The sequence below is a fragment of the Bos indicus x Bos taurus genome, chromosome 26, assembly GCF_003369695.1.
Source record: "Bos indicus x Bos taurus breed Angus x Brahman F1 hybrid chromosome 26, Bos_hybrid_MaternalHap_v2.0, whole genome shotgun sequence".
In the NCBI taxonomy this organism is placed as follows: Eukaryota; Metazoa; Chordata; class Mammalia; order Artiodactyla; family Bovidae; genus Bos; species Bos indicus x Bos taurus.
Genome location: NC_040101.1, coordinates 35,643,679 through 35,671,653, shown reverse-complemented (window position 1 = coordinate 35,671,653; position 27,975 = coordinate 35,643,679). Strand labels below are relative to the sequence as shown.

The 27,975-nt window shown below is 42.3% G+C and overlaps 1 protein-coding gene across 4 annotated transcripts in view; it reads left to right on the top strand.

The window, feature by feature from the left end:
- Positions 1-24,965, top strand: part of PLCE1 (phospholipase C epsilon 1) — a 377,706-nt gene extending 352,741 nt beyond the window's left edge. For all 4 annotated transcript variants that reach the window (XM_027528501.1, XM_027528499.1, XM_027528500.1 and 1 more), the window contains 8 exons: positions 1,077-1,338; positions 3,286-3,404; positions 5,654-5,782; positions 8,139-8,348; positions 16,443-16,601; positions 18,017-18,235; positions 18,551-18,759; positions 23,712-24,965. In XM_027528501.1, the coding sequence (XP_027384302.1) occupies positions 1,077-1,338; positions 3,286-3,404; positions 5,654-5,782; positions 8,139-8,348; positions 16,443-16,601; positions 18,017-18,235; positions 18,551-18,736 (1,284 nt within the window). In that variant the 3' untranslated portion in view covers positions 18,737-18,759; positions 23,712-24,965. The remainder of the gene's footprint in view (positions 1-1,076; positions 1,339-3,285; positions 3,405-5,653; positions 5,783-8,138; positions 8,349-16,442; positions 16,602-18,016; positions 18,236-18,550; positions 18,760-23,711) is intronic.
- Positions 24,966-27,975: the final 3,010 nt, after the last annotated feature.

The following is a 27,975-nucleotide window of genomic DNA, read 5'->3' as shown; positions in this document are numbered from 1 at the left end:
GAGTGCTGACCCCTCTCCCCTGCTTCCACCTCTATACTGAGATGGTAATTCTGTCTTCCAGGGCCCTCAGAATCATAACTCTCAGTGCCCCCCCATAAAAGCTGAGGTCCTTGTTAGTGCAAGGACCTCTAATCTTAAACTCTAATAGGCTCTTATAAAAAGTAAAACAGGCATCAACATACAAATCAATTAAACATCTTCCCTCCTTACAGTCATTCCTGCTCTTTCCTTATTCCTTTTATTGTCTAATTAACTAATTGTCAGAACTCCACAGACTGCCCTTAATATCAGAGTCCTGGTAGCTCATTACTCAATTTTATTTCTAGCTTCTCCCACTCCCTCTTAGCTGAGGAAAAAACCAAAAAACTGAATTGGTGCTAGAAAAGACAGGGAGCGATGAAGTTATCTTTTCGTCCATCTTTAGATATCGTCTGTTTCCCTCCTAAGGAGGAATGCCGAGCAGTGTCTGCTCACACCTCACACCCCCGGGAAACCCCCACTCAGAGATTATCCTACCACCAAACTGCATTTCCCCTTTCCCTAAAACAGGAGAGCAGTAGCTCCTTTTCTGTGTGACCATTTCTGCTAGACTTGAGTATAGCTTCATGTTGATAGAAGGCTATGAATTTCTAACAGCATTCCTTGTGACTTGACCTAGAACTTAACTATTTAAGAAAAACATTTTGGAGTTATAAAAGATACACCTAAAACACTTTGAAGAGAATGTTAGTAACACATTTGTGGCTTCACATTTAAGGTCTTTTTTCCTCAACTTCTTGACAAACAATTTTATCTTAATTGTGTGGCTTTTTGAAGATGTTTCAGTATATTGACAGTTGAAAGGTTATAGTTAGGTGAATGCTGTTGACAAAATTGACTTTCCCATGAGTCCAGTCATGCATTTTCCCATGATTCCAGTCTCTCTCTCTCTTTTTTTTTTAGCAGCCTTATTAATCATTTACTTAGTCCATTCCAGAAGTTTCTTTGTCTTTCTTTGCAGAGGGAAGCAGTGAGGCTCAGTGTTGACATCTGTTTCTTTTGCAACCCCAGTGACTTTGATCCTTTCTTCCCCTCAGATTGTCTCTGGGCAGAACGTGTGCCCGAGTAACAGCACGGGGAGCCCATGTATCGAAGTCGATGTCCTGGGCATGGCCCTGGACAGCTGCCACTTCCGCACGAAGCCCATCCACCGCAATACTCTGAACCCCATGTGGAACGAACAGTTTCTTTTCCGGGTTCACTTCGAAGATCTCATATTTCTTCGTTTTGCTGTCGTGGAGAACAACAGCTCGGTGGTCACTGCTCAGAGAATCATCTCCCTCAAGGCTCTAAAGCGAGGTAGAATCACTGTCAAAAGTTCGTGGTCATTGTAGCTGAGTGATGGGTGCCTGGAGTCCATTACACGCCTCTCTCTACTTTTGTGTATGTTTCAAATTTTCATATTAAAAAGGTAAAATAAGAGGCAGAAGAAGATAATGCAAATTTGAACACTGAGCGTACCTCAAAAGACATTTTTCTTTTACGTTATTCTAAAATCCAAGGTTATTAACAACATCTCTTATAAAATGTGGCCTCTGCCTGTTTCAGGAGCAGTGGTCCTTGTGTTCTTATTCCCATATATCCCTCCCCAGTAGCTCCCACCGCACCCCTGGTATGTTTAAAGCTGGAACTGTTGTAAGGAGAGGAAACCAAGAGCAGGGAGGGTTGGGTGGTGCTGGTGGCATCAGTGGGCTGAGGTTGGAGTCGAGGCCTGGTGGGAGGCCATTGTGGGAAGCCAAGGGTGGGTTTGGGTGCAGAGCAGGGAAGGTGGAGAATCCTGAGCAAAGGTTAGAGCTGTTGTCTTGCTGTCTGTTGGCTTTGCCGTGGCCCTTGGGGAAACGTCAGCTTGTCACACCTGTCCAGAATGTCTGTGCACTGCTTCTCAAAGTTGATATGCAATCAAGTCACCTGGGCTCTTGGTAATAAAATCCAGATCCTGATACAGTGGGCCTGGGGCTTGAGATTATGCCTTTCTAACAAGCTCTGGGGACGCTGCCCCTGCTGATCTCATCTGAGTATCAAGTTCCCAGAACATGCTTCTTCGTGCAACCACATTCTGCCAGCCTCTGAGCTCCACCTCCTACTCTTTAGCTTTTTTTCCCTATTTCTTTTCTCCATTGTGTGAGTAGCACATGGTCATACTCACTGTGTTATGTCGTAACACTGACTGTTAGTCAGTTCGGGCTGTGTAACAAAATACCACAGACCGGGTGTCTTACATAACAGGGGTCTATCTTGTCAGCTTTGGAGGCTAGAAGCCCACGATCAAGGTTTCAGCAAGTCTGCTTTCTATTGAGGCCTCTCTCCTTGGCTTGCAGAGGGTCGCCTTCTCGCTGTGTCATCACAGGGCTATCCCTTGGTCGCTGTACACAGCATCTGGTGTCTCTCCGTGTCTGCCTTCCAATTCCCTCTTCTTATAAGGACAGTTGGTCATATTGGATTAGGCCCCACCCTCATGACCCAACATCACCTCTTTAAACCCTATCTCCAGACACAGTCACCTTCTGAGGTACTGGGAGTTAGAGCTTCAACACACAAATTTTGGACACCATTCAGTTCCTAACAGTTATAGAAATATGATCAAGTACAGAAGAACAATTTTTAAAAAATTATCCATCTTTCTATGTCTTCAAGATAGTTACTTGGTGTAGATATTTTGCAGGCTTTATTTCTCTGCCCATGTGTATAAATATTAACAAGTAAGCTTCCTCCTAACCTTAATGTTTTGTGACTTACTGATTTTCACTAATATATGTAGTGAACAACTTATCAGGTAAATAGATATACATCTTCGTTACTTTACAGAGTTGCATATTATTCTATTTTATACTTGTACAAACACTCACACTGTAACTTCTTTAACCAACTCTCTATTGTTGGAATACTTTATTGTCACTAAAGCTGTTCTAAGAGGAAATATTTGAAGAACAGTGACTCTAGATGACTTGATACAAAAATGATCAGATTTTCCTACTATACGTTGTTTAAGTTTAAAATTTTCATTTTGAGTCTAAGTTTAAAAACAGCACTTGGACAAGGTAACTACAACCACTGAGCGGCCCCAGACGGTCCCCAGGGGCAGCGCCCTGGGAGAAAAGGCATCCGTCGGTCACCTGGCTGCTGTCACCACTGCCCATCTGAAGGTCTTATTTCTCCCTGTCATTTACTGACCTCCCTGGGGGATCTTCTATGCAGAGCTCTGCAATGCATGGCTAACAGGTTTTTCCCAATTCTGCACTGTTCCAGGATATCGACATCTTCAGCTGAGAAATCTCCACAATGAAGTCTTGGAAATCTCTAGTTTATTCATAAACAGCAGGAGGATGGAAGAAAATTCTTCCGGCAATACTGTGCTGGCCTCTCTGGTAATTAAGTTCTATTTCACTCAGCATATTTGTGGGAATTGCTACACCAGAGGCAGGCTTTCTTGTGGTCCAGGAAAGTGGTCCATTCAAGTCATAGATTAGGTGGCTATGGATATAATTAAAACAACAATGGTTGATACCTGACACATTCTAAGCACTTTACATATATACTGACTCACTTGATCCTCACTAACTTCATGACATAGCTATTAGTCTCATTTCCATGTTATAAAGGAAGGGGAGTGCTAAGTACACCTGAGGTCACACAGCTATACACCCAAGTTCATCATCTACTGCCATACTGCTTGCCAGGGAAGTGAGCCAAAAATAACAACCCAGGGAAAAGGCTAATTACGCAAAGCCTGCTAGGAAGCATCTTGATACTTCTAGAAGGTTTAGGTTAGACCATGAAAATCCTTTGCTTCTTCATTAGTGCAGGGGCAGATGTCACAGGTGAGCAGGATTGGGTGAACAGCTAGGCGCTGCTGGTGACAGGTAATTCTGCAAGCCCAGCAGTACCCTGGCACCTGAGGAGACTCTGCACCTGCCCTCTTGGGAATGGGAGAGGAACACTGCAAAAAGGGCCACCATTGCAGAAGCTGGGTTTTAACAAGTTCCGCATTGGTTAAGGTCCGTTGGTAAGGTTTGAGAACCAATGGTAAGGTCCATCGGTTAAAAGTTTGAGACCCGTTGGACCAACGCTCACCCCGGTAATGCAGGGTTGTTTACCTCGACAAGGAATTCTGCTTTGATTAACTGATTGATTCCACTATGCTTGCTCTTGAAAAACTGAAAGGTGTCCATCCATTGCCTCTTTACATGTTTACTAATCTACTCACAGCCACACCGATCTTTTAAAATTTATTTTGGTGGGGGTGCGGCTGCAATGGGTCTTTGTTGCTGCACACGGGCTTTCTCAAGTTGCAGCAAGCAGGGTCTACGCTTTGTTGCAGTGCTTGGGCTTCTCATTGCAGTGGCTTCTCCTGTTGGGGAGCAAAGGCTTTGTGCGTACGGGCTTCAGTAGTTGTGGTGCTCGGGTTTAGTTGCTCTGCAGTATGCGTGATCTTAGTTCCCGGACCAGGGACCGAAACTGTGTCCCCTGCATTGGCAGGTGGACTCTTAACTTGTAGACCACCAGAGAAGTCTGGTTGCACCCATCTTGTACTTCAGTGTGGTCCTAACAACCTTTGAAAAGCTGCCTTCTGTGCTTACAGTGGCGCCGACTTGACCGCTGCCCTCATCACCTCTGAGCAGCCCTGCTCTCTCCTCTGCTTCTCTTTCCCTCACCCCAATGATTTCTTCTCTCTCTGTCCCTCACCTTGTTTTCTTGGGTTCTCTTCGTTCTCCCTTCAGTAAGTGATCGAGGTTGAATACGGCATGTTGGCCAGTAGAGAGAGGTGTCGCCTCTGCCTGGTGCCTGCCTGTTACCTTCCCTGCCTGGGAAGCAGGGATGGTGTGCCTGGTACCTGAGAGCAAGAATTAGATGGTAGTGTCCCACTCTGGGTTGTCCACTTATCCTTCTAGCTATTCTATTCTAGAAGCCCCCCACCTTGAAGCCAGGGATGTCTTATTTCTCCCCAAAACCCCAGAGCCAGGCATAATGTCTGTTTCATTGTCAGCCTTCCATAAATTATTTTGTATTTTGTGAATGAATCTATCTCAGTATACAAACTGCTCAAAGACTTGAGAGTTACACACCTCCCCAACTCTTCCTAACAAAAATACCTTTTATATTACAATTATTTGTGTGCCTGGATGGCAAGCTTCCGGAGGCCAGAATATTTTATTTACCATTTTACCATCAAAATTCTAGCCCAGTGCCCTGAAGAGAGATGGAACTCAGTAGACACTGTTGAATGTCACTTCATAAGTAAGGACTGACATACATTTCAGACAATATCTAGTCCCCTAATTATGATGGAAAGCAACACTGTTATTTAAAATAAATTGCTATTTTGGTGATATGCTGCTAAATATTCTTACTAGACTATTAAGGAACATGCACCATGCCTGCTGCTGCTGCGCTAAGTCACTTCAGTCATGTCCGACTCTGTGCGACCCCATAGACGGAAGCCCACCAGGCTCCCCCATCCCTACCACAAAAAGAGGCATCTGGTTAGAAAAGGTTGGCCTTGTTTTGCATTTATGTGTCCCTGCGTGTACTTCTAAGAACTAGCACCTCTCTATCGATGCAGCCTAGAAACATGAGAATGGAAATGAATGAGAAACCATATGATCTTCCTTGACAGATGTTTAATACGGAAGAAAGAAAATGTTTGCAGACTCACAGAGTCACAGTGCATGGCGTCCCAGGCCCAGAGCCCTTTACTGTTTTCTCTATAAACGGAGGCACTAAGGCAAAGCAGCTTCTCCAACAAGTAAGTTCACTGAGTCTATAGTTAATAAACAGTTCTTTTAGAGGCATCTCTAGGTTAACAACTTGTCCAACATTTTACAACTGACTCAAAGTCAGAGAAAGCAGCTCAAAGTGTCAAATTTCATAGATTATGAAACAGAAGCTACTACCAAGGGGTTTGGGCTGTTTTGTTTTTGAACTTTGGTGTCTACTCTCACAAAGCACTGTTGGGGTTTTGGAGACAGTGTAAAATATAATGACCCAGCAATCCCACTGCTGGGCATACACACCGAGGAAACCAGAATTGAAAGAGACACGTGTACCCCAATGTTCATCGCAGCACTGTTTACAATAGGCAGGACATGGAAGCAACCTAGATGTCCATCAGCAGATGAATGGATAGTAAAGCTGTGGTACATATATACAATGGAGTATTACTCAGCCATTAAAAAGAATACATTTGAATCAGTTCTAATGAGGTGGATGAAACTGGAGCCTATTATACAGAGTGAAGTAAGCCAGAAAGAAAAACACCAATACAGTATACTAACGCATATATATGGAATTTAGAAAGATGGTAACGACAACCCTGTATGCGAGACAGCAAAAGAGATACAGACGATAGAACAGTCTTTTGGACTCTGTGGGAGAGGGAGGAGGGGGGATGATTTGGGAGAATGGCATTAAAACATGTATAATATCATATAAGAAAAGAATCGCCAGTCCAGGTTCGATGCAGGATACAGGAAGCTTGGAGCTGGTGCCTGGGATGACCCAGAGGGATGGTATGGGGAGGGAGGTGGGAGAGGGCTTCAGGATGGGGAACACGTGTACACCCGTGGCGGATGCATGTTGATATATGGCAAAACCAATACAATATTGTAAAGTAAAAAAAAATAATAATAATTTTAAAAAAAGGAAAAAAAATTAAAAATTAAAAAAAATAATTAGAAAAGTAAGGAAGCATTTCCATGGACCACCCATAAAAAGCAGCACATTACTGTCCACATGAGTAATCCCAGGGCTGTGGAGCAGGACTGGAGAGGAAGTGATGCTGGCCATCTCATGGAGGTGACAGTGTCAACTGACCTACTCCTGGAAGCTTCATGCCCTTAATTGTTGCTGAAGTGGTAGCTGCCTTGCCCCACAAAATCCACAGTCCAGTATCAACCTGAGACCAAGGTCTAGGGTGAAGGGAGCAGAGTCTTCCTGAGAATCTTCTATCCCACCTCCACCCCATCCCCAGGTCCTTCTGCTTCTGTGAGTGAGACCAGTCAATCACCAAGCGCTGATTCTGGTCATTGCATGCTCGCACGGTCGAGTGGATGCCTGGGAAGGACGTTTGCTTACTCCACGCCAGAAGGTGGCAGCCTTCTCTGGTCACTGCAAGTTCAGCTTTTGCCAGTAACCTGGATAATAGAAAACCATGTGAAAGAATACATCAGTAAGAGTAGCTATCATAATGTCTAGTGTTTACCAGGCTTCCCTGGTGGCTCAGGCAGTAAAGAATCCGCCTGTAATGCAGGAGACCTGGATTCGATCCCTGGGTCAGGAAGATCCCCTGGAGAATAAACCCACTCCAGTATTCTTGCCTGGGGAACCCATGGAGAGAGGAGCCTGGCAGGCTCTAAGTTATCCTGATGCACCTGGGTTACATTTTACAGTCAGTGCCTCAATCATAAAATGAAACAAAATTGAGACAAAAATCACTAACAGTAAGAGCTGTTTCCACTGTATAGATGAGGACACTGAGTATCCATGGGGTCAGATGTCTTGGCCAGCACCTCACAGCCAGTAAGGACTAAATGCAGGCCTCAGACCCAAGTCTGTTTGGCTCCCCAGCCTGGTCTCAACCATTTCAACTGTCAGGGTCAGTAGCCAATAGAGAAAACAGGCCTCTAGGCGCACTGTCAAGTCTTTATTGAAAGGGGAATTCCCAGGAACTTAGATCAGATGAGATTAGAAGATGATTGAGTATTTCTAACATGAGAATGGGAGATTATCTTGGTAAAAGCTGGAATGGGTTCTTTGCCTTTGGTCTTGTGTTGCAAGATTACAAAGAGCTAAGTTCATAGATTGAAAAGCCTAAAGTTTTTAATTCAGTTAGAGCTCTTATTCCATCAGTGGGAAAAACAGTTTTGCTGGCTGGCAATTATGAATAAATTGTTTCATTGCCCAGAATGAACATAAACAATTCTTTTTGGACATAAGAGAATTCTAAGATCTTCCAGAAAGAGTTATGCAACACTGTAGGGTAGGTTTCATTTATAAGTTGCAAACCAAACTTATCTGAACCCCGAGAAAGTAGATTTGTTTGGGTTTAAAGTTTTTGCGACTCTTCAGAAGTGTGCCTAAATTGGCCTTTGCTCTTTCTTTAGATTCTCGTTATGGATCAAGATACCAAACCTATTGCCACAGATTATTTTTTAATGGAGGAAAAATATTTCATATCTAAAGAGAAGAATGAATGTAGGAAACAGCCGTTCCAGAGAGCCATTGGTCCAGAAGAAGAGATCGTGCAGATTTTAAGCAGCTGGTTTCCAGAAGAGGGCTATGTTGGCAGGATTGTCTTAAAAACCCAGCAGGAAGTAAGTGTGTCCTGGGGCAGCCTACCCAGTAACAGCTCATATGTAACTCTCTACCTCACCACTGGCCGCCTCCCTCAAATTCAAAACTTCTTATCACCGCAACTTGCTTTGTAATCTTCTTTTAAGTAAATGTGGAGAATTGATTTTATTCTTCTGCACATATTCAGAAGGTCAAGTTATAGAAATGTGGTTTAAAAATCATCCCTTAGGAAACAAGGGGAGAAAGAAGTCAAAGGATTCCTTAAGCATGGCGTCAGTGTATGTCCAGGGTTTCACCTGGACGTGTGAAGACCTTGCTGTAAGGCTCACTACTGTGTAAGGGAAGGTCTGTAGGCATTTTGCATTTGGGTGTTGGTTGCCCTCCCGTGAGTGCCTGTTCAAGTTTTAGCTAATAAAAGGCTTTTTGCTAATTCATGAAACAACAGCATTTCTTTGAAAATATTCCATAGGATTACACAAGGTAAAGAATAACCTCTCAGCTTTGGTCTGAATTTGTTGCAGATTATATTACGGTCCCTAATATGCCCATGATCATTCTGATAATGGAAACAGTACTGTCTGTTGACTCCAGATTGGGGAACTCCTGATGTGGTTTGCTGGTGGAGCACTTTTCTTTTTAATAGACTTATATTGGCCCACTAATTGACTGCCATTTTTTTAAATGACATATAAGGTCGTTCCATAGATAATAATGCCTTATGATAAATCAACAATAAAGCAGTTGAAGCAGTTCAACAATCTGATTAAATGAATATTTATTGTGCCAGGCCCTGTTCTAGGCACATGATCTGCCTCTCTGGGGCATGAAATGGAGATGGACTGATAAAATCCCCATTGCTGGTCCATGCTTGCTAGAACACAGAGAGGATAAAGAGCCCATTTCAGCATCGTGTGTTATTTTTCACTCTCTACGTAACTATGAACATGCAGCCTCACTGCACTCCAGCTTCTCTAGGAACCAGAGCCTCTGTGTTCCCTCCTAACCTTGTCTTAGATCATAAAAGGACACTTCCTATAAGCCAAGAAATGTAATTATCTCCCTAGTGTCTTCTCCCCATCAGACATGTACAAAGTACTAAGATGGCGGAGAAGCAATTCTAATCATAAAAGCTGTAGAAGAAAATATCAGAGGGCTTACCTCGGCTTTTGAAGCCATCTTTAATTTCTCTCTAGTTTTTTTTCCTATTTCTAATTGTCTTTGTCACATGTAAAAGAGTATGCTAGGGACTTCCCTGGCAGTCCAGTGGTTAAGACTCCATGCTCCAAATGCAGGGGGCGCTGATTTGATCCCTGGTCCAGGAACTATTAATAAGATCCTGCCTTCCGCATGGCCTAGCCAAAAAAACCGAAAAGTATCCTAGAAGTGACAATTTCAGTGAAGTGAATTTTTAAACCATATATTGCATCATGACTTACAGTGTTTAACGCTCTCAAGCACCCAATATTTTGAATCATCTTATGATATAAGGGAAACCATTCTACACAAAGGAAACAGGTTCAGAGAGGTTAGATTATGACAGGGTAAGAAGTGGAAAGAACTGAAGTCTTATGTCTTCCCGGTCAGTGTTCTTTCCACCACCCCATGCTGCCCAGGCTGGAGCTGAGTCAGTGCTCATGGGTCCTCCATCCCCAGCACCATGGGAGGCAGTGAGTAGCAATGGGCAGACTGCCAAGTGTCACGATAGGTCTTCATCACAGGGTTGGAAGGACTGGGAGGCCAGGGCTGCCCCATATGCAATTAAAATGTATATGACAATAAGCAGCAGAGATGTCAGGAATAAATGTTTAATAAAGACTGGTGGAACAGAAGCATTTTGGAAAAAGAAGGATATAGTAGAGGGGAAGGCTGACAAGCATTTTCAGATGAGTATAATATAGCAAGTTCTCCTTTATATGCCTTGTTGAGAGAAAAGTTTTGAAATGACTGAAATATGTCTCAAAAGATAACAAATCATATTTCATGTATCTAGGCTTACCAGCTGCACAGTGACACATGATACAAATTTACTGATTGACTAAATGAATTCAGCATTTACTGAATGGAAGCAGACACTGGTATAATTGATAGATTTGGGCTATAAGTATTTCCACTTAGGCTACTCTGTGAAACTAGGAAGCTATGTAAGCAGTTTGTCTGTATGTTAAAAGTCCCCAAGCTGCTGTCTTTGACCTCTGATCCTGCGTGTCTGCTTTGTATAATTTTCTTCTTTCCTGGGCTCTCAAGCTGTTAGGAATCTTCCTATGGTCAATATGCTCTCCTCTGACACCTGCTGGATTTGAAATGAGACAAACCTGGATCTGACAAATTAGATAGATGACTTTCAAAGTATCGTCTGAATTCTATAAATCTCTATGTCCATATTTGTAAAATCTATGATAGAAACTGGGCTTCCTGGTGACTCAGTGGTAAAGGATCCAACTACAATGCAGAAGTCGCCAGAGACCCAGATTAGGTCCCTAGGTCGAGAAGATTCCCTGGAGGAGGGCATGGCAACTCACTCCAGTATTTTTGCCTGGGGAATCCCATGAACAGAGGAGCCTGTGGGCTACAGTATATAGGGTCACAAAGAGTCGGACATGACTAAAGCAACTTAGCATGCACGCATGATAGAAACTACCCTGCTTGGCTTAAAAAATTATTATGAGACCCAAGTCAAACATGTAGACAAAATGTAGAAAAATGCTTCAGTTCAGTCGCTCAGTCGTGTCCGACTCTTTGCAACCCCATGAATTGCAGCACGCCAGGCCTCCCTGTCCATCATCAACTCCTGGAGTTCACTCAAACTCATGTCCTTCAAGTCGGTGATGCCATCCAGCCATCTCATCCTCTGTCGTCCCCTTCTCCTCCTGCCCCCAATCCCTCCCAGCATCACAGTCTTTTCCAATGAGTCAACTCTTCGCATGAGGTGGCCAAAGTACTGGAGTTTCAGCTTTAGCATCATTCCTTCCATAGAACACCCAGGACTGATCTCTTTTAGAATGGACTGGTTGGATCTCCTTGCAGTCCAAGGGAATCTCAAGAGTCTTCTCCAACACCACAGTTCAAAAGCATCAATTCTTCGGTGCTCAGCTTTCTTCACAGTCTAACTCTCACATCCATACATGACCACTGGAAAAACCATAGCTTTGACTAGATGGACCTCTGTTGGCAAAGTAATGTCTCTGCTTTTGAATATGCTATCTAGGTTGGTCATAACTTTCCTTTCAAGGAGTAAGCGTCTTTTAATTTCATGGCTGCAGTCACCATCTGCAGTGATTTTGGAGCCCTCCTCAAGAAAATAAAGTCTGACACTGTTTCCACTGTTTTCCCATCTATTTGCCATGAAGTGATGGGACCAGATGCCATGATCTTCGTTTTCTGAATGTTGAGCTTTAAGCCAACTTTTTCACTCTCCTCTTTCACTTTCATCAAGAGGCGTTTTAGTTCCTCTTCACTTTCTGCCATAAGGGTGGTGTCATCTGCATATCTGAGGTTATTGATATTTCTCTCAGCAATCTTGATTCCAGCTTGTGCTTCTTCCAGCCCAACATTTCTCATGATGTACTCTGCATATAAGTTAAATAAACCGGATGACAATACTTGACGTACTCCTTTTCCTATTTGGAACTGGTCTGTTGTTCCATGTCCAGTTCTAACTGTTGCTTCCTGACCTGCATATAGGTTTCTTAAGAGGCAGGTCAGGTGGTCTGGTATTCCCATCTCTTTCAGAATTTTCCACAGTTTATTGTGATCCACACAGTCAAAGGCTTTGGCATAGTCAACAAAGCAGAAATAGATGTTTTTCTGGAACTCTCTTGCTTTTTTGATGATCCAGTGGATGTTGGCAATTTGATCTCTGGTTCCTCTGCCTTTTCTGAAACCAGCTTGAACATCTGGAAGTTCATGGTTCACGTACTGCTGCAGCCTGGCTTGGAGAATTTTGAGCATTACTTTACTGGCATGTGAGATGAGTGCAATTGTGTGATAGTTTTAGCATTCTTTGGCATTGCCTTTCTTTGGGATTGGAATGAAAACTGACCTTTTCCAGTCCTGTGGCCACTGCTGAGTTTTCCAAATTTGCTGGCATATTGAATGCAGCACTTTCACAGCATCATCTTTCAGGATTTGGAATAGCTCAACTGGAATGCCATCACCTCCACTAGCTTTGTTTGTAATGATGCTTTCTAAGGCCCACTTGACTTCACATTCCAGGATGTCTGGCTCTAGGTGAGTGATCACACCATCGTGATTATCTGGGTCGTGAAGATCTTTTTTGTACAGTTCTTCTGTGTATTCTTGCCATCTCTTCTTAATATCTTCTGCTTCTGTTAGGTCCATACCATTTCTGTCCTTTATCGAGCCCATCTTTGCATGAAATGTTCCCTTGGTATCTCTAATTTTCTTGAAGAGATCTCTAGTCTTTCCCATTCTGTTGTTTCCCTCTATTTCTTTGCATTGATCACTTAAGAAGGCTTTCTTATCTCTTCTTGCTATTCTTTGGAACTCTGCATTCAGATGCTTATATCTTTCCTTTCCTCCTTTGCTTTTTGCTTCTCTTCTTTTCACAGCTATCTGCAAGGCCTCCCCAGACAGCCATTTTGCTTTTTTGCATTTCTTTTCCATGTGGATGGTCTTGATCCATCTCCTGTACAATGTCACGAACCTCCATGCATAGTTCATCAGGCACTCTATCAGATCTAGTCCCTTAAGTCTATTTCTCACTTCCACTGTATAATCAGAAGGGATTTGATTTAGGTCATACCTGAATGGTCTAGTGGTTTTCCCTACTTTCTTCAATTTCAGTCTGAATTTGGCAGTAAGGAGTTCATGTTCTGAGCCACAGTCAGCTCAGAAAAATGCTTAGTAAACTATAAAAGAATATGCAAATGAGGGTTATTGTTATGGTCATAATCTATGGCTTCTAATGTGACTGAAAACAGCTTAAAAATCAATAAGCTCTGAGTAAGGCTCTAAGGCAGAGAAGGCGATGGCACCCTACTCCAGTACTCTTGCCTGGAAAATTCCATGGACAGAGGAGCCTGGTGGGCTGCAGTCCATGGGGTCACGAACAGTCAGACAGGACTGAGCGACTTCACTTTCACTTTTCACTTTCATGCATTGGAGAAGGAAATGGCAACCTACTCCAGTGTTCTTGCCTGGAGAATCCCAGGGACGGGGGAGCCTGGTGGGCTGCCGTCTGTGGGGTCGCACAGAGTCGAACATGACTGAAGCAACTTAGCAAGGCTCTAAGGAGTGCTGTTAGAAATATTTGTAGTGCATGGTCATTGTGATATTTTATATGGCAACCTAGAACTTTTCTTTCTTGCTTACTTCCATCCCGGCTTTCAGGATTATAAATTGCTGCTGCTGCTGCTAAGTCACTTCAGTCGTGTCCGACTCTCTGCGACACCATAGACAGCAGCCTACCAGGCTCCTCCTTCCATGGGATTTTCCAGGCAAGAGTACTGGAGTGGGGTGCCATTGCCTTCTCCAGGATTATAAATTACGTCATGTGAATTACCACCCAACCCCACTCTCCAGTTGGTTAAATATATTGTAATCAATGCAATGACATACTATGGAAAACCTTTAGAAGCTGACATGAAATGATAATCACAATCTTTCTTTAAAAGATATTTCTAATGTGGACCATTTAAAAAGTCTTTATTGAATTTGTTACAATATTGCTTCTGTTTTATGTTTTGGGCTTTTGGCCCTGAGGTATGTCGGATCTTAGCTCCCTCACCAGGGATCAAACCAATACTTCCTGTGTTGGAAGGTGAAGTCTCAACCACTGGACCACCAGGGAAGAAGTCCCTGATCACGCCTTTTAAATAGAGAAAAAGTGAGTTGTAGAACAGTATATGTACTACAGTCTCATTTTATGTAATAAAAATAGAGAATAGTTCTCTCCCCTTCACGCATAATTTGATGAATGGAATCCAAACACTTCAGCTGTATGTAAATCTTAGGGATCACAACTGTAAGAACAATGAAATGATTGGGGCGAGGCTGTGCAGCTGAATGGTGAGCCCAGGAGCCAGTCCGTTTTGGTCCTGGCTGCAGTTTGGCGCCACCTGGTGGTCGTTACCCATTTTGACCTTAATATCAATGGGGGACAATTCTGGTTCCTAGAGCTGGTTGGAATTTCCAGGACAATGACAGTGATTCTTGTATTCTTCTGGTTAGTTAGCATCGTTTCTGTGGGATGATCTGAGATTAAGCTAGAAGCATGCTGGGGACTGGAGGACCTTCCTGCCCAACCCTCCCATCCTGAGATGGGATTGCCTACTGTTCACTTGCCTCACCTCCCCATCGTCTCCATGGTGCTCCCTTGTGGAAGATAACTTTACACGACCCTCGTTTGAAAATGACTCTAGCAAAGAACAGGAGCCATGTAACAATCACATTGTATTTAAGTTCGCGTAATTCCAGGACTTCTTTTATTTCTGGTTGTGCTGGGTCTCGTTGCTGTGCAGGCTTTGTCTAGTTGCGGTGAGCGGGGGGCTACTCTTCATTGTGGTGCACGGGCTTCTCACTGTGGTGGCTTCTCTTCCTGCAGAGCACAGGCTCTAGGCACACAAGCTTCGGTAGTTGTGGCGTGTGGACTCAGTTGCAGCTCGAGGGCCCTAGAGCGCAGGCTCAGGAGTTGTGGCACAAGGGCTTTAGTTGCCCATGGCATGTGGAACCTTCCCAGACCAGGGATTGAACCATGTCCCTTGCATTGGCAGGTAGATTCTTCTCCACTGTACCACTAGAGAAGTCCCAGGGTTTCTTTGTATATATTTATTCACATACACAAAATACATTTTTATATCCATAGCAGATGGTTCAAAGGATATACAACCTAACAACAGTGATTTTTTAATGGAGAATGAGATGGGAAAGGTGGAGGAAAGAAAGGAAAAAAGTAGAAATGGGAAGTTTGCCTTTATATTGATATATTTCCTTACTGCTTGAAAATTTTTGATAAGATACCTATATCTATATTGGATGAGGCATTAATACCATTTCTATGATTGTCTAAAAATAAAAAATAATTAATTAAAAAATACATGTCTATAGATGGTGGTAAATAATCTGCCTGCAATGCAGGAGACATGGGTTCTATCCCTGGGTCTGGAAGATCCCCTGGAGAAGGGAATGGCAATCTGATCCAGTATTCTTGCCTGGAGAATTCCATGGACAGAGGAGCCTGGCAGGCTACAGTCCATGGAATCGCAAAGAGTTGACTAACACTTTCACTTTCAACTATATACTTAAATCATATAATTATAAATGTAAAATTCACTGAAAGCCAACCCACCAAAGACCATTTAACCCAATGACCAATTCTCAAAATTATTGAGAATTTTGTCAATATCCATTTAGATGTTACTTACCTCCAGGCATTGTTTCAGCCTTTTCACTGTGGATTTTGTTCATTCAGCCTACCGGAACGTCAATCTTGCATGTTTCACATTTCACATGTCTAGTATTTCTTAAATGCTCAAGTTTTATTGGGGAATGGATGGGATTTCTCTTAAATGTACTTACCGTATTATTTGGCCTTTGCATGTGTGTTAAGTCGCTTTAGTCATGTCTGACTCTTTGTGACCCTGTAGGCTGTAGCCCACCAGGCTCCTCTGTCTAAGGGATCCTCCAGGCAAGAATACTGGAGTGGGTTGCCATGCCCTCCTCCAGGGGATCTTCCCGACCCAGGGATGAACCAGCATCTCTTACGTCTCCTGCATTGGCAGGCGGATTCTTTACCATGAGCACCACCAAGGAAGCCCATTTGAATTTTAGTAATTGGAAAAATGGCATGTTGTCTTTTTACAGATTTATCTCTAGCTGATTTGTGGACTCAAAATCCACAGCAAACATGAGCAGATCTACTGGCTTGTTCGGGACGAGACCTTATCAGTGTGTCAACATTAGCAGAAACTTAGAGTACTTTCCTCCTCTAAGATGACATGTATATCCTTCTAGGATAGTTTGTGAAACAGTAACTAGTGTATGGGATATCAAGCTAAGAAGTTGTTTCCACGTCACCAAGATCCAACTCAAATTTTTACTAGATTTTTCTTTATCCTATGTTATCATTTACTCAGACTTGTCTTTTCTTAACATAGAACCTGGAAGAGAAGAGCATTGCACAAGATGACAAGGAGATGCTCCTGAGCTCAGAGGAGGACAGCTTCTTTGTCCAGGTGCATGACGTTTCCCCAGAGCAACCACGCACGGTCATCAAGGCGCCGCGTGTCAGCACCGCGCAGGATGTCATTCAGCAGGTGAAGGCCTCCCCGCCCTCCCCCAGCCCTGTCCTCAGTGTCAACTGCTGGGCTCAGCCCCCTCTGGGAATAAGGTTCTGGAACACAGGGGATACGACAAGGCAGCATGTGCCTGGTAAGGCCAGGAAGTGTCCGGTCCTTCAACGATACTTGCCCAGTATATGCTGTGAGTCAGGCTCTCTCGGAAGCCTTGACAGCAGAGCCAGGAGGTGGTTCTGCAGAGCGGGAGCGTCACTGTCCATCACCTAGTGACCGTCTCTCTGGGATCCTTCAGACGACACGCAGGAGGACTCTCTGACCTCTCCCCTTCTCTGGTCTTCTCTCCCCGCTTCTTTGTATATGGCTCCAGAGAACTCTGCTGCCTTCATTCCACGCCCTGTAGTGGTTTGCGTTTATTAAACACTTGCTTGAGAAGTTAGCATAATGGCTCACAGAACAGACTCTGAATCAGGTTGTTCCAGGTAAACCCTGGCTCTACATCTTACTAGCTGGGAGAGCTTGGGGAAGTCATTTAACAATCTGTGCGTAAGTTACATGGGTGTGGTGGTAAATTGTCTCTTTAAAAAAAAAAAAAAAGACCCCAATTTGTAGCATTTGCGTTTCTGTCTTGTACATTCCTCAAAAATCAGATTCCAGTGGGCTCCAGCACAATGCTGTGTGCCAAGCTACCACACAGGAAAACATGAAGATAGTATAACAGCACTTTCTTAATAGCTATTGTGAACATTAAATATATGTAATGGACATTTGCCTAGTATAACACCTAACATGGCAAAGCACTATTTAAATGTTATTTGTTACACTGACTGCACAATAATTTGGTTAATATTAGTCTCCTTAATAGACTTTGAACTCCCCAAAGTACATACAGTACCTGGGACATAGTAAATGTTAGATGAGTGAATAAATGAAAGATAGTCTCGATAAAAGAAAGGTGAGACCAGGTAAGTCTTAAAATGCTTTCAACATCCAAGACTCTGAGATGAAGAGGCAGTGTCGTGCGCCAGAGAGGCTCTGGAGGGTCAGGATTCTGTCCCTCACTGTCTGGGTCACTTTCAGATCTATGAACTTTGGTGGATGCAGAAAATCTGGCTCAAATCCTTTTTCTGTTACTAAGCTGTCCATCCTCTGTAATATGCCTGACCTCTTAAGCTTAAGCCTCCTTGTCTGAAAAATGGGGATTATAACATCTAAATCATGGATGGGTGTTGTGAAGCTAAACGAGGCAATGTCGAGTTTGTGTAAGCTACAACTGTGAAAATGTAAACTGAGAGGTGGGATGACATGATCTGAAAAGGACCCCCCACCCCTGTCCAAAAGTCTGCGACATTTTTCCACCTTAAAGTCTCATTTACAGGGAAGCAAGTGTTGGAGATCCTGTGTTTTTATTCTGTTGATCATAACTTACCTTTCAGACCTTATGCAAAGCCAAATATTCCTATAGCATCCTGAGCAACCCCAACCCGAGTGACTATGTGCTTTTGGAAGAGGTGGTGAAAGACACCGCCAACAGGAAATCTTCCACCCCAAAGGCCTCCCAGCGCGTCCTTTTGGATCAGGAGTGTGTGTTTCAAGCTCAAAGCAAGTGGAAAGGTGCAGGAAAATTCATCCTTAAGCTAAAGGAACAGGTGCAGGTAAAGTTCAAGGTTATTTTGCTCTATTTGATTTTCATAACTACAGTATAGTCAAATTCAGGAGCTGGTGAAAGCCAGAAGGAAGTTCCCGAGTCAAGGACACTAGTGGGAAGAATGCGGTTTGGCTCTGTTTTCACTGTGTGGAAAGAAATGTTTCCCTCTGGGTGTAAGCAGTCTTGAGGTGCCCGGGGGGTGAGGGGGGTCCCCTCTGCCCTGCTTTCCAAAGCTCTACCGACCAGAGAGAGAACAACAAAGGGCTCTCTCTGATACAATCTCTTTAACCTAATACCAAGGGCAGGTTCTTATTTTCCACAGGCATCTCGAGAAGATAAAAAAAAAGGCATCTCTTTTGCAAGCGAACTCAAGAAGCTCACCAAGACTAAACAGCCCCGAGGACCCACATCACCTTCTCAGGTCTTGGCCTCAGAAAACGTCCAAAACAAGGAAGAGAAACCTGTGGGTGGCTTGCCTTCCAGTGACACCATAGACTACCGACAGTGAGCAAGATAGCACGGTTTACCCAGGTATCCCGAGTCATCGCAGCGTTCTAAAATGGGGGTCAACTATACTGCTTTGTAAGACATAAGTTTGTACACTGTCTTTTGTCTTTTCCTGGAGGAGGAAGTTCCAGAGGCAGGTAGGGATGGTACCCTAGAGAAAAGGGGCTCTGAAGATACACACGACTTCAGCACTGATGATTTCAGATCTCCTTATTTTGTAGATAACCAAAGGCCACAAGAGGACAATAAACTTGCCCAAACTGCAATAGCTTTATTTCATCAGACATAGAACTGTCTTAATTACTGGTAATTCACATGAACATTCTCAAAGGACTGCTATGGGTCTTTCTGTTTTCATTCTTTGGACTTTTAGTTTGCTGTTCTTCTAATTTAGCTCTGATTTAGCCTTAACAACCTCCATTTCTTCTGACTCAATGAAAAAATTAAAATCTGGCATGCAAGTTGTGATGATTAAAAAGAAAGCAAAATGACATAACAGCCTGAAGTAAATTATGCCTTTGGTTGCCAGCTCACTGCTTGGTATTCCCATACAGAGTAAATTTCATTCTGTTTTAAACTATTTAAATGGAACCTGAATTTTTTTTAAAAAGGCATGTGAGGAAACCAAACATAGATCTCTTCTTTCACTTAGTTTCTTAATGAACTCAGTTCACTTCAGTTCAGACGCTCAGTCATATCCGATTCTTTGCGACCCCATGAATCGCAGCACACCAGGCCTCCTTGTCCATCACAAACTCCCGGATTTCACCCAAACCCGTGTCCGTTGAGTCGGTGATGCCGTCCAACCATCTCATCCTTTGTCGTCCCCTTCTTTCCTGCCCTCAATCTTTCCCAGCATCACGGTCTTTTCAAATGAGTCAGCTCTTCACATAAGGTGGCCAAAATATTGGAGTTTCAGCTTTAGCATCAGTCCTTCCAATGAACACCCAGGACTGATCTCCTTTAGGATGGACTGGTTGGATCTCCTTGCAGTCCAAGGGACTCTCAAGAGTCTTCTCCAACACCACAGTTCAAAAGCATCAATTCTTCGGCGCTCAGCTTTCTTAATAGTTCAACTCTCACATCCATATGTGACCACTGGAAAAACCACAGCTTTGATGAGACAGACTTGTGTTGGAAAAGTAATGTCTCTGCTTTTTAATATGCTGTCTAGGCTGGTCCTAACTTTCCTTCCAAGGAGTAAGTGTCTTTTAATTTCATGGCTGCAGTCACCATCTGCAGTGATTTTGGAGCCCCCCTCAAGAAAATAAAGTCTGACACTGTTTTCATTGTTTCCCCATCTATTTGCCATGAAGTAATGGGACCGGATGCCCTGATCTTAGTTTTTTGAATGTTGAGTTTTAAGCCAGCTTTTTCACTCTCCTCTTTCACTTTCATCAAGAGGCTCTTTAGTTCTTCTTCGCTTTCTGCCATAAGGGTGGTGTCATCTGCATATCTGAGGTTATTAATATTTCTCCCAGCAATCTTGATTCCAGCTTGTGCTTCTTCCAGCCCAGCGTTTCTCATGATGTACTCTGTATATAAGTTAAATAAGCAGGATGACAATATTCAGCCTTGATGTACTCCTTTTTCTATTTGGAACCAGTCTGTTGTTCCATGTCCAGTTCTAACTGTTGCTTCCTGACCTGCATATAGGTTTCTCAAGAGGCAGGTCAGGTGGTCTGGTATGCCCATCTCTTTCAGAATTTTCCACAGTTTATTGTGATCCACACAGTCAAAGGCTTTGGCATGGTCAACAAAGCAGAAATAGATGTTTTTCTGGAACTGTCTTGCTTTTTTGATGATCCAGCAGATGTTGGCAATTTGATCTCTGGTTCCTCTACCTTTTCTAAAACCAGCTTGAACATCTGGATGTTCACAGTTCACGTACTGCTGAAGCCTGACTTGGAGAATTTTAAGCATTACTTTACTAGCGTGTGAGATGAGTGCAATTGTGCGGTAGTTTGAGCATTCTTTGGCATTGTCTTTCTTTGGGACTGGAATGAAACTGCTAAGTTTTCCAAATTTGATGGCATATTCAATATGACGGTAATCCAAGTCTATGCTCCGACCAGTAATGCTGAAGAAGCTGAAGTTGAACGGTTCTATGAAGACCTACAAGACCTTCTAGAACTAACACGCCAAAAGATGTCCTTTTCATTATAGGGGACTGGAATGCAAAAGTAGGAAGTCAAGAAACACTTGGAGTAACAGGCAAATTTGGCCTTGGAGTACAGAATGAAGCAGGGCAAAGGCTAATAGAGTTTTGCCAAGAGAATGCACTGGTCATAGCAAACACCCTCTTCCAACAACACAAGAGAAGACTCTACACATGGACATCACCAGATGGTCAACATTGAAATCAGATTGATTATATTCTTTGCAGCCAGAGATGGAGAAGCTCTATACAGTCAGCAAAAACAAGGCCAGGAGCTGACTGTGGCTCGGATCATGAACTCCTTATTGCCAAATTCAGACTGAAATTGAAAAAAGTGGAGAAAACCACTAGACCATTCAGGTATGACCTAAATCAAATCCCTTATGACTATACAGTAGAAGTGAGAAATAGATTTAAGGGACTAGATCTTATAGACAGAGTGCCTGATGAACTATAGACAGAGATTCATGACATTGTCCAGGAGACAGAGATCAAGACCATCCACATGGAAAAGAAATGCAAAAAAGCAAAATGGCTGTCTGAGGAGGCCTTACGAATAGCTGTGAAAAGAAGGGAAGTGAAAAGCAAAGGAGAAAAGGAAAGATATAAGCATCTGAATGCAGAGTTCCAAAGAATAGCAAGGAGAGATATGAAAGCCTTCCTCAGCGATGAATGCAAAGAAATAGAGGAAAAGAACAGAATGGGAAAGAAGAGAGATCTCTTCAAGAAGATTAGACATACCAAGGGAACATTTCATGCAAAGATGGGCTCAATAAAGGACAGAAATGGTATAGACCTAACAGAAGCAGAAGATATTAAGAGGAGGTGGCAAAAATACACAGAACTGTACAAAAAAGATCTTCACAACCCAGATAATCACGATGGTGTGATCACTCACCTAGAGCCAGACATCCTAGAATGTGAAGTCAAGTGGGCCTTAGGAAGCATCACTACAAACAAAGCTAGTGGAGGTGATGGAATTCCAGTTGAGCTATTTCAAATCCTGAATAATGAACTGAAGGGATTATTAAAGCCCTCTTTTCACCTGTTCCATCATAGAGTTCTAAGATTTAAAATCCTTCAGACATCAACAGCATGGTAAAGGCATTGTTGCTTATATTACACAGCTGCATCATCTGTCTGCCCACAATCAGTTATTTCTTATATAAAATTATAGCTCACAATTTAAAGAATTTACTGATACCTCTTGATGGGGCCAAATCTGACGTACAAGAGCCCATATTGAGCCAATGTTTAAGAAGCAACTCCTAAAACAACTGGTGCCCGAGATACACTTACAAAGAAAGCTCTTTCAAAACAGACATAGCGAAACACAGGAAACTACCTCCTCCAGAGCTTCTGTACAGCCCACTATCCCGAGTCAGGGCTGTTTAGGTTTTGTATGCAAAGACTCACCAGAAAGAAATCTCAGCACCATGGCAGCAGTCCACATCATACAGCATCAGATAATACTGAATCTGCACAGAATCGTGAAACCCTGGACTGTTCCAGACTCTGAGAAGGCTCAGCACTCATTTTTTGTTGTGGTACTTCTGGTATTCCATACCCTCCCCTTTTTTTTGTAATTATCTTTATTACCACCTTGCTTCCTGTTAGTTCCCTGACCAGGAATTGAACCGGGTCCCCGGCAGTGAAAGTGCAAAGTCCTAACCACTGGACCACCAGAGAATTCCCTGGTATCTTAAAGTTCCAGACTCAACTTACTTTCCTTCTCAGTGACAGTGTCACTGAGATAGTGCTTTCTTCTCCAAGAACTGAGCACCATGTGGAGCCTCTGCAGCTTTTGGAAAATGACTCCTCATGGTAGTGGGTCTATGAGCACACAGTAAAGACAATGATCAGAATTTCAAATATTGTTCTCCATATCAATAACTTAGCATCAAATAAATTATACATGCGACAATGTTATGCACACCTCTCACCTCTTTGTTATAACCTCCGTTAATGATAGAGTGGAATTACACTTGGCAGAGAAAAAGCCCTGGGTGTGCCAGAAGATTAATAAGTACATAATACAACTCCATTAGAAATCTGACTTCAAAATAATGTGCTTGCTCTAATGAGCATTACTAGTTGCTTATACTTTATGAGAACAGGGAAGGGGGTGGTGATTTAGATGATTGCCTTTGGATTCAATTTTCCTATCATAAGCAGAAATTCATAGTCAGTCAGTTGACCTCTTTCCCTAAATTTGGGGAAGGTTCTCTTTAACAATCATTGAAAGAATAATAGCCATTGGTGCATAGATGTATATATGGTAATATATGTCCCATGTTATTAACTTTACAAATAGTGTCTCCAAGAGCACTTGGGAAAAAAGAAGGGCCTTTCTGTATATGCTCATAAGAAAACAAGTTTAGTATTTTTATTGCTTTCTGAGCAACATAATATTTCATGTTATTTGTTCTGAAATATTCACCTCTAAACTTTCAAGAGTTACCCCCTAATAATAATATAAGAATTTCTAAACAAGTAATTATTTACCTTAAGTAATATATTTAATGAGTTGAAAGAAGTCCACCTTTAAAAAAAAAAAAAGCTGAACAGTTTAATTGTGGTTAAAAAACTTTCTACAGAATGTGGTGTTCCAGGGCAGAAATAGCCTAATGTTCCACCTCCCAGGAACATCATGTTCTAACACTATGAGTTTATAGGAAATATTCTCTGCCCCAAACCCAGCCACCAGAGCTGTGGGTTTCTGTTGGTTGAACCCTAAACCTTGCTACACTGTGGACTGTTTCTGCTGCTTCACTTTGAAGACATTAATACTAACAAGCCTATGTATACGACTTTACAGGTGAAGATCTTTTGGCAAGAAGTTAAAATCAAGAACGAACATAATGGAGACAAATATAATTCCCTTATTTTCATAAACTAAACTGGAAACTTATGATTTCTGAACTCTTGATATAAGGTCCGAGCTGAGGTCAAGCAAAATGGTACAGAACTGGTTTCCTGCTGATTGAAGCAAAGAAGCCCAGCAGACTGCCATTTTACACCTGTCAACAGTTGGAAAAACCACCGCTAAGCTTGCAATAATTGACTTAGAACAGGAGTCAGCAAACTTTTTGTAAAGGGCTAGTCAGTAAATATCTTCGTTCTTCAAATGGTCTCTGTTGCAATGACTCAGCTTAATGCAAAAGCAGCCGTAGACAATACATACATGATTGAATGTGGCTGTGATCCAAGAAAACTATTTAAAGACATTGGAATTGGAATGGTATATCACTTTCCCATGGCATAAATATTCCTCTTTGGATTTTTTGAAAAATCATTTTAAAATGTAAACTATTCTTAGTTCAACAGCCACACAAGAGCAGGTGGCAGGCTGGATTTGGTTCAAGGGCCACAGTTTGCTGACCTGACTTAGAAAACTGGGAACAAGATACAAAGAGGTAAGAAATGAAGCAGGCTGGTTTAGTCATACCTATTACGGATAAGAATTGGAAGCTCTGGGGCATTGCTGTGTAAATATGTCCTTTAGGACTCATTAAAAAGTAATTCAACGTACTCTACATTATGTACCATCATGAACTCTTCTATAGTGTTTCTTTTTACATATAGAATGATGTTGGGTTTTTTATGTTTATTGCTTATATTCACAGACTTTTGGTTTCTACAAAATGAATTTAGAATAACGTATCTACTGAGTTGTGGCATCTTAGTAAGAAACTTAACCATGTTTCTAACGCAAAAGTAGACTGAGTTGGTGTTTATTTATTTTACGAGGTTTGTACTGACACTGTACCTATGTATTTATTATACATAGCCTTCTTGATATTGCTTGCAGATTAGAAGCATTAGTGGTTCTATGTCACTATTTGAAAACAAATCTTAAAAGAAAATGTATACCCTGAATACCTGAAATAGGCCAGAATTTCATGTAACTTGCCATTTAACGTAAATTATTTTTAAAACCTTGCTGTATAAGACTATCATGTAAGTGTAAAGGATTCGTCTTGTTCTTGGCACGAAGCAAATTGTGACTTTTCACATGAAATGTGTTCCTCTAAAGTAAAATCCAAATTTTATCTTTCTAATGACCTTCAAATTTGATGTTTTTCTTCAAATTACAAAACATACTAAAATCTCTAATCTTTGCTTTGAGACATTTGCATCATAAAAAAAAATGAATAAAATAATTCCCCGTTCTTTGTGTACTCTTAACAAAAGTATCAAAAACACACAACACACCTTTCATGTAATTGGAAGTTCTGACTAAGTCACAAACCTCATTGCTAAAAGAATCGCCGTTTGCTTGTCAATAGCATTCAGGCTATTTCAAGTTGATGCTGTTTGTACAGTACTGCAGGTCTCTTTTTAAATCAAATAGTCAGTCTGCAACAAATGCACAATGCTCCCTTCACTTTAAATTTCCCAGAAACTGTGATCAAACTTGTCTCAACTAATGGGCATTTTTGCCATCTGTTTGGGCTTTGCTGTGCTTAGCTGCTCAGTCATGTCCGATTCTTTACAACTCCAGAGACTGCAGCCCACCAGTCTCCTCTGTCCATGGCGATTCTCCAGGCAAGAATACTGGAGAGGGTTGCCATATCCTGCTCCAGGGGAGCTTCCCAACCCAGGGATTAAACCCAGGTCTCCCGCGTTACAGGTGGATTCTTGCCTGACGGAGCCACCAAAGAAGCTTCTGGTTGGGCTTATTGTGTCATTAAAATCGAGTTACTAGTCTAACTGGCTAGTGTCAAGATGAAACTGTGCAGAGCAGTGAGATGGAAAGCAAGGCTGGCCTCATGAGGTTTTATCAATTGGCCTTGATTCTAAGCCTCCCATCCCACACCATGGTCCTTAGCATAAAATCTGGAACTTACCTTGAGACTGGTTTTAGGAACTGAGTGAACCCAGCCTTCTGCCTATGTTGCAACCCATCTTGATCGTTCATCCTATTGTGAGGTAAAGTACATACTCTGGGATTTGAGTCCTAGGGATTTTAGGAGGGACACATTGCTCAAAAATGTAGAGGGTTTACTCTATTATTACAACTAACCAGCACAACCTGGTGTTTGCCAAAGTAAATTTTGACTTGAAGTTTCTCTGAATTATACAGCTGTATTAGTATAGCAAATGCAAGAAACTGTCCTACTGTTTAGGACATCTAATATAGCACCCAGGCTTATAGCCATTACCACTTCATACTTGTCAGACTACTAAAACCTGGGGAGCAAACTTGCATCAGTAAAGCTGACATGGGAAAGAATCTAATATGTAAGCTGGGTTTATTACACGATTTTGAGGAAAAATATTTTAAGATGCTTCACTGAAAACAGAAAGAAAGGAGCATGAATTCTGTCCCTCTGTTGGGTGATTCCAACTTTTAAGATTACGGGAGCTGGCAGGAAAGGATTTAGACTGGGAATCCAATGTGATGTGTGACACCAGAAAAAACAGAGTCACTTCCTCTCTATCACCTCATCCTGAATTTACTGTTTTGCCAACTAATGTAAGATCACATAAGGGCGTGAAGGAGTTGAGAATAAGTCTGAGGATAAATTTGTAGGAAGTAATAGCATTATTTGGGCAGAAAGTACCCTCTTGAAGGAACACCTCCTTTCATGTCATCCTTAGCAAGTAAAAGTTATTTATTTATAAATTCTCCTGTTGGGGAGAAATATGGAGTCCAGACTCAACAAAAGTGAGTCAAAAGTCGAATTTACTTTTCCACAAAGGTCTCCCATCTTGATGGCTCTGGAGACAATGGAGGCTCATTAATGACAGTTGGCCTCCCCAGTGGCTCCGTATGTACTTTTCTTAAAAACTATATCTTTCCTTTCCTCTGTTCTCTCCCTTTCTAGTATCTCTGTAGACCTCTCCTCCTGTGCCAGACACCCAGAGACCTTGCTTAGTTCCGAAAAGTAATCAGACCTTGTGTACTGGTCTGGTAAAACAGAATTAACTAAAACATAAAACTCCACAACTCTGCTCCCGTGCCACTATGGAGGATATTCCTGGCTGGTGTCAGATTTTAAACTTGGCACAGTGAAAGGCAGCCTACAACGAAAGAAATCTCTAAATGGTAGCCTTGAACCCCTCCAGTTGTTTCTCTCACAGCAGCAACAGGAGAATCCCTGGGCCCTCCAAAAAGTTACTAGAAAAGGAGACTGCCTCTTACACCAAGCCCACCCCTCCTCAGTCAACATTTCCATGATACAGTACATTGTTAACAACTTAAATGTTCTCTGCCATTGCTACCTATTAATTTCCTAAGTACAGTCCTGCCTGATGGCTAAGGATTTTGACAGGAATTCCTAAATGTTTTTGAGATATTGAGTCTCCAAGATTACCAAGCTGTTTGTATATCTCTCTTAGATCCAAAACATGCTATGCTCAAGTCTGCCATCAAGCAGGCCCCTGAAACCTTCCCTATTTCAGATGATACAGGTCTCTGAACTTCAAGACCACTCACTCTGACACTCAACTGGGTTAATGCCTCATTCAAACAAAAATGACTTGACTCGGCATACAAGGGCATGGAAGACTGAGGTTATATATATATCTGTTGTTACCCCAGTTCCCTGTGTAGTGCCTAGCACGTGCTAAGCACACAGCAGGTGTTCAAAATTTATCTAGTTAAAGAAACAGATATTAAGACTAGTTTATAGTAGCCTCGGGCTATATGTGTGTGTGTTATCATTAATGACTATAATATTTAGCTCTGAAAATGAAACCCATCAGTACAAGACTACAGAAGTTAAGTGCACAAGTATGTTTCATCCTCAATTCAATGGCAGCCCACTCCAGTACTCTTGCCTGGAAAATCCCATGGATGGAGGAGCCTGGTAGACTGCAGTCCATGGGGTCACTAGAGTCGGACACGACTGAGCACCTTCACTTTCACTTTTCACTTTCATGCATTGGAGAAGGAAATGGCAACCCACTCCAGTGTTCTTGCCTGGAGAATCCCAGGGACGGGGAGCCTGGTGGGCTGCCGTCTATGGGGTTGCACAGAGTCGGAAACGACTGAAGTGACTTAGCAGCAGCAGCAGCAATTCATACAGGATATTCAAATATAAGATGTATAATTTTATGGTCCCACTGTGATTCTC